This window comes from Limulus polyphemus, unplaced genomic scaffold (genome assembly GCF_000517525.1).
Source record: "Limulus polyphemus unplaced genomic scaffold, Limulus_polyphemus-2.1.2 Scaffold2444, whole genome shotgun sequence".
Classification (NCBI taxonomy): domain Eukaryota; kingdom Metazoa; phylum Arthropoda; class Merostomata; order Xiphosura; family Limulidae; genus Limulus; species Limulus polyphemus.
Window position 1 is genome coordinate 117,678 of NW_013668054.1, and position 15,883 is coordinate 133,560.

Below are 15,883 nucleotides of genomic sequence, written 5' to 3' on the forward strand. Positions count from 1 at the left end.
TAAAACTATAAAGCAAGATGCGTAAAATGAAATATTTTGTCAAGAACAATACAAATCATAGTTATATGGCTAGCATAAAGCCAAGCTGGTGAAACAGTAAGATTTTCGTAATTTTGCATGTTAAATAAGTGTCCTTTTTAGGACGATATAAAAGTATGATTAAATATAGAATTAATGAATTAGTTTAGTGTTTTATACATAAAGTGACTGTATTGCTTTTTGATCATAATTAAATCTAACCATTGATCACATATTAAGACACATCAAAAAAGACTATCCGCCTTTGTGAAACATGCATAATCTACCCAGTATTCCTTATAGAAACCTTAGTAACATCATCCACATATAGTAACAGTGTTCCAGAACTTTGATAATGCTATCCGCCTATAGAACTTTAATAACAACATCCATCTTTAAACCTTAGTAACATAATCCCCTTATAGTAACAGGCCCTCTGATACTGAACTATGATATTACCCCTCCCTAATATAGCAGTGTCTTCTGGTGTGTGGTACTATGACATCATCGTCTCTACCACTTCCCCCTGATAAGATCAGCATGCGCGTCTGAAGTGAGGCCCTAATTACTTGCTTACAATAACAAATGAATGACAGACTAAACACTTTAATATTACTTGAGTAAGAAAGCACATTATGCTAATATAGTAGTACGCAGGCAAACAACGATTAATAAGCATAAGGAAGAGTTTTATTGATGGTGGAACATACTACATGTTATGCTTATATAGCATTGTTTATCTGCCTATTATCACTTTCATGTTGTCATAATGATCTGCTATAATTATTATGACGTCACTGAAGACCATTTCACTAACTTTCGCGCTTCACTTTTCTTAATAGTTTCAAATTCATTCCTGGCGGAAAAGTATACCTTCCGAAAGTGCTATAGTATAACGAATTGTTGAAAGGGGTACACAAAAAGTGAAAACTATCTCATATGATTATTTATGCAATTAATTCAAATAATGAAGAGATTTAACGTTTGAGCTCTTTTAACTATAATTGATAATAATAAATGATATAAGAGATGACTCAATCGCTCAAAATATAAAGATCTTGAGTTAGCTCTGGATTTAGAACTGATTTTGAAAATTTGACTATCAAATATAATGACTATGAACTTTGAACTCTAAATGCACGTGTGATTTAGACAGAATTAATAATTTTTGTAATGAAATACCAGGTTTTGTTGTTTGTTTCGTATATTCGCGCAAGGCTACACAAGGTTTATCAAGCAATCTGTCCACAATTTTGAAGTGATAGATTAGGGGGAAAGCAACTAGTCAACAGTAACCTTTGTCATCTCTTGGGATACTTTAATCGAATAAAAAGTATTGACAGTTACATTTATAACCCACTCAAGGCCCTAAAGTAACTGGTCACAGGACACGAACCATGGACCTTTGGATCCATATCCCGCACACTAACCACTAGACCTCGTTTATCGTTTTAGTTTTCGTAAAGAAAGTGTTGGAATATAGGTCGATGGATGGCTTAGATGGCTGAAATAAGTGTTAATTAAATATACCAGTCTGATGTAACGTATTTTCATTGTTGATGGAAAATACGAATTAAAAAATATAGTATATGAAAACTAGATTTCTCTCACTTCATTAACTTAAGTCGTGTGATTTTAGGATTTATTATTTCATATATTTAATGTTTAGAGCTATCAAAATCAGTCAACCTATTTTTGTTCTTCATTTCTTTCTAAAATTCGTTTCTACTCTTTTTGACGAAACCTTATCCATCTTCCGCTTCACCCTTCCTCCCGGACTCACCGTCTTAGGTTTATTCAGCAGTAATACCTCTACCTCGTGCATTGATTCGTTAGCCTCGAGAGCACGTGATCCAACTAGACCACCACCTCTGTAGTGGCCTGAAAATTTAGATTAGTTCGTAGTATGTGGCGTGCGTACCAAAGAAAGCAGAGTGCCTTGAACAAGGAAGTGAAAAATATACAGCAATAATAATAAAAAAAGCTAAAGGGGCGATTATCGTAGTGTATTTCAAGAATTTTTCTCAGTACTGTTAGAAAAAGTTTATACTTTAGAAAAGGTTTTCATGTGATCTAGCCTTTATTTTCCACATTTTTACTTTACTGATAAGAACATGTGGCCTAAACATATTACTCTTCAGAAGCTGAAAATCTTGCAGAGTTGAAGTTTTTAATTAACTTCTGATTGAATTCGCCTCTTTATAGCTCGACACACAAACAGTATGCCTGTTCCTGCCTTTTCAACTCTTCGACGGAGTGTTTCTGCTGGGAGCTCGTATTCTCCTTCTACTTCTTACTACCGTTCTGGCAGTTTAGACAGAACCCATACTAGGAATTCTTCTTATTCTTCTTATATTTTTCCCTACACCACGTCGTCGAATTCCAGTATCTCCGGTTATAGTGCTACTCTGTCTTCTCGTCCACCACGACCTATGAAATTTAGTTCTGGGCACTTGGAATTCTACAATAGAACTCTGGATATCCGCCGGACACCGGCTAGTTTCAATGTTTCTGTTAGCTCTTCCGCACGTAGCTCACCAGTCCGGTCTCTTATGTCTAAGAGAAGCAACGACCATTTGACTACTGCGCTAGGTAAATGCTATGAACTGAATACGGACTACTGCTCGGACAGCGGTTACTCCAGTCGTCCCTCGCGAGGCAGCAGCATTACCGATCTTAGCACTTCTATGTCACATCTAAAAATGCGGAATCGCGCGAGTTCACCTGGGGAGATTAGCAATCACAGTTCCTCCAGCATTGATGAAAACGGTCAACCAGTAAGAAACTTTCACTTCTCTTCTATTCGCTCTTGGCCCAGGCCGAGGGCCGACTTTTCAGGTAACTCCACCGACACCGGCTTTTCTTCTGTCTCATCTGATTACTCATCCTTGCCGAGAAGATGTAGAAAAAATTCCTTGACAGATGAGGTAAGGTAACAATTAAAATGTTTTAGGTATAGTGGCTGATACATATAACCACTGTGTGTATGTAGAGTCTGAATAGATGTCACTTGTGATAAATATGACAGATTTCCACATGGTTGAAACGTAGGATGTTAAAAAAGATAACAATGAATATATACCATTTTGGTGGTTTTAAAATATTATATTTTTACTGTATACAATGATGTACATATAATGAATATAGAATATATATTTCTATTTACACATATTAGATTGTTAGCAGACGTTACTAAGGTTATTGGATTATTCCGTAAAATCAAAGTGTAGAGAGATTTAGCTAGTATGATTTAAAACTACTTATATTTGATATCTTAAAATCAATTGTGTTTTGCAACAAAAACATTTGCACAAACTATTGTTTGTTTATTTTGCAGCAAAGCCACATTGGGGCATCTGCTGTGTCCACTGCGGGGAATCGAACTCCGGTTTTTAGCGTTGCAAGTTCGTAAATTCACCGCTTTCCCACCACGTAACAGCACAAAGTAAAGTGACAATAGTCTTCAGTTATTCATACGTAAATGATAATAAAACGCAATATCTTCTTTAGTAATAATAAATTAATGCATTAAAAAATAATGAATATGATTAAAACTTGCTTAAAAGCGGCTATACTAGGAATAATACGAATTGTCTTAAAAACTAAGAGACAACAATTCAAATTTACATTTTTGATACTCATCTTATCTCAAGTTGCTCAACTTTAACACACCGTAAAAGACTATCTTCTAGATGATGCTATGTAACATTATTATTTGTGTTATGCACCTGCAAATATTTAATTTTACTAGACGTTCTAGGCCTTCGATTACAATTGTTAAGAGCAACCATTAATTCTGTCCTGAAAACTAACCACTTTCAAATAATAATGTGGTTTTGAAATCTGGGTTAACTTAACTAATAATTTTACCCTGAAATCTGGTTTAACTCAAACAGTAATATTGTACTAAAATCTGACTAACTGCTAATAATGCCGTTCCGAAATATGAGTTAACTTATTAAGGGTGAAAAAAATCCACAAAAACCGATGTTTTGGCACAATGAAATGTAAAATCGTTATTATTAGCTACAGCTGACTAGTTTCGGTAATTAGTCGGCTATATATAATAATAAAAATTTTACCTTTCATTGTACCAAAAAACATCGTTTTTTGTGCATTTTAATTTTTAATATAATAGCACAATGTGCCTGAAAAGAAATTATTATTTTAACATTGCCAAGCCCCATGTTGTTTATGCGGAAAGTCATAGCTCGAGAAAAACTCTGAATTTAAAGTGATAATATACTCTTTTAGTTTGATAAATATGAGTAGAAACGTTGTAGATAGAGTTACTACTAAAAGGAAAGTTTAACGCAGATCACAACGTTTGTAGTACAATAGGGTTACTAAATTCTTTTACAGTGAAATGTGGTTAGAAATGCAATAAATAATGAAACTGTAGTTGCTTAATTATGTTGAGTTTCCAGTAAGAATAAATAACCGTCCAAGAATTACATTTTGATCAAGAGATCAGTGAGTAAAACAGATATAACAGTTCCGAGGAGTAAATTTAAATGAATATTCAAGAAAGTCATACGACGTTCATTCTTTAGTGTTTTTATTATTTGAATATAACATAACAATGCAGTGATATTCTGAGTATATTGACAGTCTCTTTTGTGAGAAATTAAAAGTGAAAACCTATTTTACTAAATTAGTTACTAAGAGCTTCTGCTCAGAAGTTACCTATATATCATAACTAAAAAGTAATTGTCCCTGGGGTGAGGAGGGGGGGGGGCAGCGGTAGGTTTTCGGATTTGTAACTAAAATACAAGGTTCGATTCCCCACGTTGGATAGCACACTGTATAGCTTTGCGGTAAAACAACAACGAAAGGTAACTTATAAGTTAATTAGTGAAGCTATCACTAGCTATAAAAGTCTCATTCCCTTTGTCACTCTGTCGAGAACGCTTTCACGCTCCTTTTCTGGTAATACTAGGTAATAGGCCAACTATGGTGTTTAAGTTGAATGCTCAATATTCACGTTGATTCGTTAGAAAGGTTTGGTTTGTTTATTCTTTATATTTTGATAACTTCGCTGATATAACAGCAAAATAGTTTAATTCAGAAGTTTTATGACATTGAGTTGTAGCCAAAAGCATTATAAAATTTACCAAGTAGTGTTTCAGTTAAGCCTTATGTTACGTTTATGTATTATAGGCCTAATTACAAAACCAATAGTCATAGTATTACTAACGTTATAGAGTCAGTGTTTAAAAGGTGTTAAGTGGGGAATAAATGTTAATTAACAAATATTATTTTTGGTGTTTTAACACACATATTACCTACATGGCCTTAAAATATAAAGAAAAATAAATGTTCATTACTACCAAATATCTCTTATGCTTTGTACAGTCAAAAGAGTTAAAAATTTGTGTCGGTGTTTAAAAGTTTTAAGTGGTTAATAAGTGTTAATTAATAAATATTCGTTTGGTATTTTAACACACATATTCTCTACTTGGCCTTAAAAAATAAATGTTTATTACTACCAAATATTTTTTATTCTGTGTACAGTCGAAAAAGTTGAAAATTTGTTTCGGAATGTGCGCACTGTGTTTTCTACTTCCTGACCTAGAATACTGTGAAAAGTGCTATTTAAGTCTCTTTCAGAGAGCACACATACTTTTGTTTACGATAGCACTTCATTTTTCTGCGTAGGTTTTACTAAAAATGTGGTGATTAAAGAATAGCTTCGAGAGTGATGAAATATGTGAAGAGTAGGTGCATTTTGGAGGTACAGACAAATTCGTATCAGTTAAATTATATAATTTTCGTTAATCATTCAACAATGGTTCCCGTCATTTTTGACGGGCTTTTATACTAGTTTATATAAAAACTAACTAGAAGTGCTTAATTTTATAAATCCAGAAAACAAAAATCTATAATGATTAGAATGCATCGAGTCATCTTCTAGGTACACTTGCTATTAACGACATTTCTGGCAGTAACCCCAGTAAAGTCTCACAATATTTGTACAGCTCAGTTTTGGTCTTGGGATTGTCTTCTATTTTACATTCCCCGATGTAGTCGTATGCAGAGTTCAGAGAAAACAAACTTAGATACATGAAATTTGTAATATGAATTGTTTTAATATATAAAGATGCATAAACACCTGAATAATTCTCACATATCAGTTATCAACGCACGAAGTTTATAATATAAATACTTTTTGAAGATATAAATATGTATGAATATCTACATCTTTCTTGTTTAGCAAACACGAATGCATAGTATTAGAACACAGGAAAAACGGAAACTACGCTATTGATATTTATTGGCAATATTAAGTATTGATGATAATTTTACATAGTTAACATATTTAATGTCTTATCTCATCAAGATAATGCTGTAAACTTGTTAAGCTATATATATAAATAAAATCATTGTTTTGGAAAAAGCTAACAATCATATAATATCTTTGAGGCAGATAATCACAGCTTTTACAGAATAATTTTTGAGAACGCTATAATGATTGCAGTGTGGCATTTGAATATTTCATCGGCCAATGGCATGGAAGTAGTAAGGATGTACCTTTCTAAACTTTAATGTTTTAACTTTAACTCAAAAAAGGGGTCTTTTCCCAAAGACAGAGAACGTTGTATTAAAACGAATTTTGAGTCTCACCACATTGTTACATTGTTACTTTAACTCAAAAAAGGGGTCTTTTCCCAAAGACAGAGAACGTTGTATTTAAACGAATTTTGAGTCTCACCACATTGTTACATTGTTACTTTAACTCAAAAAAGGGGTCTTTTCCCAAAGACTGAGAACGTTGTATTAAAACGAATTTTGAGTCTCACCACATTGTTACAGTCTATGTCTGTCCATGCTCTAGCTGGCGATCTTGCATCTTGATAAAAGCCTTTCAGCATAGTTTATATTGCAAAAAGGTCTGTCCTAAGGCTGTTATCTCCAGAGCACACCATTCCTCCATGAATGTTTTCCATAATACATGTAATATAAGAGAATGACGGTATCTCAGCGCCCATTTCAACTTTCTAATCGCACAAAAATCTATAGCTGTTGCATCTCATGACTTTAGTGGCATGTTATAGCCAGTTTTGATATTGAATCTCTTATACTAATATTCCCTCTGATGAAAATTGACATTTAATCGTGGACCTCTTCTTTCCTTCTGTCAATGAGCGGTACCTTGGTTGCATCTGTAAATACGATTTGGAAATTCTTTCCCTTTTCTACGAAGATAAACCATTTCCTCTTTAGTAATATCATTTATGAAAATATAGATGGAATTGCCATGGGATCCTCGCTAGGCCCAATGATAGCCAGTAGTTTTCTATGTTATCATGAACACAATTGGCTAGAAAACTGCCCACATATATTCAAACCTGTTCTGTACAAACGCTATATTGATGACACTTACTTGCTGTTTCGAGAATCTAGTCACATTTCTAAATTTCTTACTTACCTGAATTCCGAAAACCCTAGTATCAAGTTCACATCTGAACTCGAAGAAAATGAATATTTGCCTTTCTTAGACATCGGGATTACCAAAGAAGGTATTTTTTTTTACTTTTCTTTCTTGTAATAGTTCTTTTATGGGCATTTATACAGATTTTAATGATCTTATCCCCAACTTCTTCAAACGTAATCTAGTGATGTCACTGTTAAATATAATTTTTTATCTTTGCTCGAATGACCTTATTTTACACAGATAAATTACACTTCTGCACAAACAACTGTTAAACAATAGCTATCCGACTGACTTTCTATCAAAAATTACTCGCAATTTTCTAAACAACAAATTCCATCCATCTGCTACTGTGCGCAAAGTCCTCAAATCTCTCCTCGTGATCTGCCTTCCTTTTATGTGCTAACAAGCCTTACAGATTCTTCTCTTTTATAAAACATTTCTACCCTCAAGTTCAGCTTAGACTAATATATAGACCTAGCCTCTGCATTAAACACTTTTTTCAATATAATGATCAACTACCTGTACTTCTCCGTTCATGACTCATGATTAAGTGTAGTACTGTAAGGTCACGTACATTGGCAAAACAAAACACCACTTGAAAACTAGAGCATGTGAACATTTAGGAGTATCAAATAGAACTAGCTGTCCATTACTTATACCCAACCACTCATCCATTCCTTCACACGTTGAAGACACAGATCACAATATTTCATACAACGATTTCTCTATCATTATTACAGGATCTCAGACCTTGAACTCTACATTAATTAAAGAAAGTTTACTCGTAGCTAAAGATAGCCCAACTATTAATGACTTACAAACCTCTTTACATCTAAAATTATTCTAAATTTACACACTTATAACTCAGCTGTGTGTTATGAATAGTTGTAATTGTCTCATGAAACATGTAATTCCTGATACTTTTGTAAAATAACCTATAACCTTTCCCCCCCTTCAGTTTACCACATTACTAAATATCTAAATTACTGATTGATGATACTATACTATTAGTTAATATATATGTCTTTGTAATATTATTATCAGATTTCGCTGAAGATGGAATAAGTGAATTCCGAAACCTCCGGACCTTGTAAATAAAATGTCTTGTGTTTTGTCTTCATCTTTAATATTAGACTTCGCTTTCCCCATTGGCAGTATGAATGCCTGTTTCATTCCACAGCTGCTTGATGTATGCGATAATCGAATGTATATATCGTGGAAACAGCTTGTGTACACTTGACTTGTATCACTTTTCCAGACAAAGATCCTTTTTACTTATGTTGCGCACTATTTATAGCATGTGGCATTTGGCGGCTTTTGCCATTGACCCTTGTGTTCATGGATTCTCCCCTGTTATAAGACGCTGCATTTTGCTTACCAAGACTGGGGTACAAGTTGTTACAAATGTCTTTTTGGATGGACTTTGTACCAAGTTGATCCATATTATTTTGCTTTTCAATACCATTAAGTAGAAGGATATCCCCATCTTGGAAATAAAAAATCCCCGATCAGAATACATCTTTATGATGTGAGTGTAGTATACTTTACATTAGAAAGGACTGTGACCTACCCTTCCCAAAAGCAATACATTTTCCGTGGCATCACACTACCTGCGAAAAATAAAAAATGTGAGAATCTAATTCTGATATTCTGTTCCACCACTACATTATGTCACACGACTTGCCGATTTGCATATTCAAAATCATCTTTATGTAATATAGTGAAAAGTCTATATATCAGTGTAATATCGATATTGTAATATATTTAAGTATACATAGAATAAACTCCATTTGATCTGGAGAGAAGGAATGAGGAAAATTACACTTGTATGTATCGCAGTTATGAGTATAACATAGTAGAAATACAAACTTCAATTGTAGATTATAGAGAGGAAAAAAATAATAATACCTTCTATTACAAATAAACAATCTTAAACCACTCTACAACGATTTTCTAAAGAATATGGTCATGAGGTGATGATTCTGGCATGTAGACCCAGGAAAGATTTTGATAAGTTTGTACAAGCCCCCAGTGGCACAGCGGTATGTCTGCGGACTTACAACGCTAGAAACCAGGTTTCGATACCAGTGGTGTGAAGAGCATAGATAACCCATTGTGTAGCTTTGTGCTTATGCTACAAACACAAAGTTTATACAAGAGAAAGCTGATTAAAGATTGGTATGCTCTTACTATTATATATACACCTTTAAATTACGACAAATATAAAAAAGGCAGTGGTTAAAAATTGACCATGAACTGAGAGAGAAAGGAATGCGAAATCTTACAAGAGTGAGTGTTGACTGGCAATTTCTTTCTAACAATAATTTTACACTATAATCATTGATAAACCTGTAGAATATCATTATGAATTCAGTATAAACATAGGGTGATTATAAAGAAAACTCCTTTTTTAAAACTTGTATCTTAAAAACTAAATGTCAAAGGGGAACACTATTTCATCAGAAGTGCATTGACAATCATGAACTTTATCCAGGAAAGTTTGGACATGATACAGAGTATTTTAAAAACTGTTACAGAAGGTATGCAATATGATATCCATAATTTTCAATCAGCTCATCCCTAATGAAGCTACCACAAGCATAATATATTTTGGACAGTATTCGTTAATATTTTAAATATAATTTCTAATGGCCGTTTTCAGATCCTCAAAATTCTGTGGAATATCCCGATAACTATTCCCATTGAAGAAATCCAATAGCCAAAAATCTGTTGATGCCGTATTTGGGGAGCTTGCCGTCCACTTCCGCCTAAATGAACAACTTATGAATTTTTCTTTAGTGAAAGTGTATATCAGAAAATTTTCAACGATACAATAGGTGTAAGAAAATGCCACATTTGTTGAAAGGTGGTGGTCTTACTGATTTGCCCCTCCAGGTATGAATAGCATGGTCTTACGACATTTTGTCATATCATAATTCATTTATCAAAAAAGATTGGGAATGGCCAGTATCACCAACAGCTTCAAAGAATTGTGGATCAGTGATAAAAGTGCTGGTGAATCCTCATCACATAGTAACAAGAATCAAGAACAGGCTTCTTGTGATCTGTGTGTTGATTTTAATGGGCGTAAATGGTAGTAGTTTTTGAGTTGACATACTTGCTGAGATGAAAGTTTACTTTGTCTATCCAAAGGATATTTTCTACCCATTTTTATCGATCATAAGCCTGGTAAAAATCCAATGTGCAAATAAAATTGCAAAAGAGAATCACCACTTTTAAGGATTTCAGTGTCTAAAATGTCAAATTCTGAGATTTGTGTTTTGAACTATTTTTCACTCTGTACTTTGTGGCAGGTTCAGTTATTGAGCAAAATTTCTTCCATTTACTCAAAAAGTATGCTTGATTTTGGATGTTCTGAATGAACTATATTAGTGTTTCCTTAGGTACAGATGGCTGCCCAGAACGAGGACTAATTTTCACGCATTCTGCTGACTTAAAATGATGAATAAATGTTTTAACATTTTCAAGACACTTGTAAGGAAATGGAGGTTATTGCTACTTTTTGACAACATGTACATGATCCTGCACACTGACACACATTTCATTCAAATCATCAATCTCTTATTGTTGAAAAAGAGATAGAAATAAAAGAGGAAATAAACGTCATGTTTGGTTTGCGGGAAAATCGATTTATGCACAAAATATAAAAGTATTTTGAAAACCCGTACTAGGTCCAAACTTTTTTATTAAAACTTATGATTACCAACGTACCTTTGGTAAAACTTTGCTTGTCCAAGATAACTAGTTTTAAGATATAATCATTTTAATCATAGAACTTCAAAATAAATCCTGTACAATTTGTTATTAGATTAAACAATCCTTGGTAAATTTCATGCTGGGACTCCATTTCACGGTGCATAAGTTAAGATATGTGATAAAAAATTGAATTTTTATTTTATTTTAGATCTCAGCACGTGAAAATGTATCTAGATAAAAGTTTTATTTTTACCAGTTTATCTAAAATTTTGAATATTCATTTTTCCAACATTTTTTTCGTAACGTAGAATTAGACTAGACAGATTAAATTTGCCTCTCGAAATATAAAATGTATCTCCTGTACCAAATGACTCAAGATAATTGGGACTTATTCATTATTTTAACTTATTATTTGTGACGAAAAGTATCATACTTTGAGAGAAAAGCAAAAACGAACTTTCTTGGATTTATCTACTGTAATATTTATCCCCAGTAAGAGTAGACAGCAAGACTCTAGAACCTACAGTTATATCTCAGAATTTTGTATCTAAAATACAAGTTAAATAAATAAACAACAACGGAAGTCTATCTTGAAAGAAAGCACCCTTTTATCAAATTGGATACACACACACACACACACAAATATGTATGTAATGTATCAAATTCATAATGTCACATTGTGGAATCTTGAAGCATTTTGTTATTGCGTTGTTATAACGTTAAAAATAAAAGAAGAAAATCAAGGTATATAATTATTTGGAATGATCATAGAAGTACGAATCGACAGATTGCGAGATACTTCACTATGTCCTCGATCTGAAATGAAAGTGGTCTATCTTCATAATTCTGGGTCTTGATCTTGTCTTCGTCTGGTGTAGAGATTTGATTCTGTTCTTTACCACAATAGATTATAGTAGTAGTGGACCAGAAAGTTGACTTGCTGTGAATAAAAATGCTGTTTATATATTTGTTCACTTGTGTCTATTTTTGTCTTCCTTTGTTGTTCGTGATTGAAATATTACTTTGTATAGTATTTCCAGAACCTACATTTTGCGAATACTTGTAACTTTCTGTTGGACATCAATATACCCGAATTTCGCGAGTCTTTTGAGTTTGAATATGTTTTTTCTTCATTTCCATTCTGTAGCTCTCTGTGTTTGTTTGTGTTAAATGACATCTACATTCAGTGTACAGGTCCGTCTCAGCATTAAATAATGTAACCTCAGTGGCCGAGAATACGTTACATCCAATCAAATAACAGTATATGATGGACAAGCTTTATTAATAGAAAAGATTGACTTATAAAAGTTTTTGAGGAAAAATTTAACTTTTTCATAACTTTGGATTGAGTACAAATATGTAAACTTATGTCAAAAATCATCACATCTATCTAAAAAAATATTCAGACTAATGAGAGCTACTAAATAGCCCGTTGTCCAATCAGACCCTCTGATAGTTCAGATACTACCGTCATACAAGTAAAATATTAGTTGAAACATTTCTACAACTTCAAAAATTGATATTCACGACGTATCTCATCCCATTAGAAACAAATTCTTTTTAGGTATTCATCACAATCTTATAATAGAAAAAAGTGAAATATACAAGTTTTAATAAAATGATACACATTATAAACGTTTGAATATTAAAGCTGTATTATATTTTTTATCAGTGTAGTCTGAACCTTTGTCAGTGTTTTTAGCTAAAGACTTTTTTGTGCGAAACTACCCAAAGACTATCTGCGCATAGTCACCGTTAGTATTGAACTGACAGACTAGACAGAAGGCAACTAGTCAACAGCACCCACCGCTAGCTCTTGGATTACTTCTCATCTGTCTGAATAATTATATTTGTGACTTGAACTCACAAAAGAAGAGTTTTGTTGTTGTTTTTGTTAAGCTCAAAGCTACACAGTGGGCTATCTGTACTCTACCCTGATTGTTAGCGTTAAAAGACTAACTGCTTAGCCACCGGGGTGAAGGGGGGGGGGGCAGACAGAGCGTAACTTCTAAAGAAACACACTTATAAATCTAATTGTTATATTACATTTAAACCTTAGAGGCCAGAGATTTCATCTTAAATGAAGTTTATGAAAATTTTGTTTGTCTCAGATGATTTCTTTATCATTCTGTCTCTCTTCATGAACCCTTTCTTTCTTAGTCTATATTTGCACATTCAAGGTTTATTCAGCTTCGTGTTGCAGGAAGTACTTTATACATATAGATTTTCTCTGAGATTACATTTACTGGTGAAATCATATTATTTAAAGCAATAAAAAACTAATAATTTTAATTAGTATCTTACTTAGCAGTTAATTGATTTTGCACTTTCAACTGTGAGCATGTTATGGAAATGACTACAGACCCGTTATTCGGTTTAAAAGGCCAGACAAAACCTTTTTAGCGGGAAGTGTTGGTGACTGGCTGTCCTCCTTTTGTTCAGTCGTCCAAAATTACAAACTGCTGTATATTTACCCTTGTGGTCTTTGGCCTAGCCACTTATTCTACGTCCGCATAAGGTACCGTTCAGATTCAAAATTCCAGTTCTAAAGAAAAGTATATCGTCAAATGGTGTGCATTTACCATAAGATACCTATAATTACCTATACTTTCGTTCAATTAATAATTTTTGTACGTTTATTAGGGGTTTGCTTACTTTGTGTTTTCACTTCTCAGTCATAGGTATTTTTTTGAAGCCGGCTATATGTATTAAAAGCTGAGGCATCCATCCAATGTTCGTGAGCATAAGGATCGAATGTAGGGCTTCAACTAATAAATTAAATCAATAATTTGTATTCATATGCATAATTTAATTTACAACTACTTTATTTCACACCTACTTTATTCCACGTTACAGAAAGGGTGTTACAATTACTTTACTTTTCTTTATTTTATTACTATTACTAGTCCCTCTATACAGCCTCAGTGTTTGTTGAGACTTTGGATGTTTCTTGATAAACCACATTAGAAGTTCTCCCTCCTTCCTGGGCCAAAATAAAGCGATTTTTGGTGACCCTACTCTTGAACACTCAGCATATAACTGACCATGTGAAAAACAAGGTGTTTCCATATGTAACCCTGCCATTTTAAGGGCCTAACCTTGTGACTTGGTTGCAATTTTTCCTGGAAGAAAATGGGAAGATTTTACATTGTTTTAGGAAAAAGCTCAAAAATTTCCAAGAAAAACTCCAAAAAAAACAACTAAAAATAAAGAATTTAGAAATATAAATTAGCCCAAGACTGTGGGAGCATTAGTTAAACAAACATATTTTTCCTGTGGACGTTGCCCAGTGTGAGTGGGGTGGGTAATAACCGTCTATGATATTTCCCTTAGTCAAATGTATCCTTTTACCAAACTTGGTTCAAATTTGCCCAAATACCACGGAGTAGTTCGCGGATAAACAAACAGTTTTTCACTTTTATAAGTATAGATATGTTGTAATGTTCATTCTTTTAGATGGTTGCCAGATGTTTATTACATACGTCATACTTGAAGTAATTATATCACAAGCGCTTCTATACTTTGCTTTAAATTTTAATTATATATTTACCACTGCTTTTATTCGTTAATGGTCGTTTTTTATTTTTATCATTTGTCTTATTTGTCTCTTCACTTACTTATCTATTTCTTATTTTTCCCCCGTATACGTTCATCCAATCACAAAATTATGAAACTGGTGGCAGTACACAACAGCATTTAATTTTAACCCCTAATAATGTTAAGATTTGTGGTAACTATTCACAAGGAGAACAAAAATAACAGATTTGACGAAATTTTAATCAGTGCACGACACTGTATGCTGGTCAACTAGACCTAATTCTCACAATCAAAGTGTTGCAGGATTGTGTTTTTTATATATATGTATTATATATGCAACTTAAAATCACACATAAATAAATTTCAGTTCTAAAGCTTTCATGATACTAATTATCAGTCCTAAGACTCGTTTTCTACTGGGGCTTTCTTTGTCACAAAGTGTAACAAAACATTGCGTCAACGTGACGTGAATTCTGTACACTTGTTGAGTGTTAAAAAAATAAAAAAACAGTATTGTTACACCTCCAGTCGTTAATTGATTTTCCGTAACTTCGTTCCGACGAAACTTTAGCGACACAAGTCCTTACTTAATAAAACCGGTTTATTCTTTCTGGATATAACTTTACCGATACACTTATTTTCAACAGTCGCTCTATAAGAAACGTTTTCACAACGAAAATTAACTTCAACAATACTTTCTGACTGCAGTTCAATTACTCACTACCTCCACACATTGTCTCGTCACGTTGTGAGCGTCTTATTTATATACCAGAAAAACATATATGTAGTAAATGCTAGGGCATTCACGAAGGAACAAGATACTTCTAGAAAATAGATGGCGTGACAATAGTCACGTGACCTCGCTGACACAACACTGCCCCTCCTTAGTATTGTTCGTCCCGAACAATAACCACATACAATAAACCAATAACAATAACTTAATTAAATGTACAGAATTACAAACACAAAATTACAATTCAACAAAGTCTCTTAATTTTACGGGATGTATCTTCTTCCGTACTGGTCTCTGTCTCGTTGGCTTCTGCTTCATATGGGGTTCATTTGCTGCATCAGGAAATGTTCTATAATCGATAGCAGTCATATCAGTGGTAGTAACTTCATCAAGAGCTTCACCGTTTCCCTTCTCAAAACTGAGTACAGTTTCATCTTCGACTG

General features: G+C 33.4%; 1 protein-coding gene across 1 annotated transcript in view; it reads left to right on the plus strand.

The window, feature by feature from the left end:
• Positions 1-2,002: 2,002 nt before the first annotated feature.
• The window catches only part of LOC106466975 (ubiquitin carboxyl-terminal hydrolase 2-like), a 64,021-nt gene continuing 50,140 nt past the window's right edge, over positions 2,003-15,883 (plus strand). Inside the window, exon 1 of the mRNA XM_022395059.1 lies at positions 2,003-2,945. Coding sequence (XP_022250767.1) covers positions 2,241-2,945 — 705 coding nt within the window. The 5' untranslated portion in view covers positions 2,003-2,240. The remainder of the gene's footprint in view (positions 2,946-15,883) is intronic.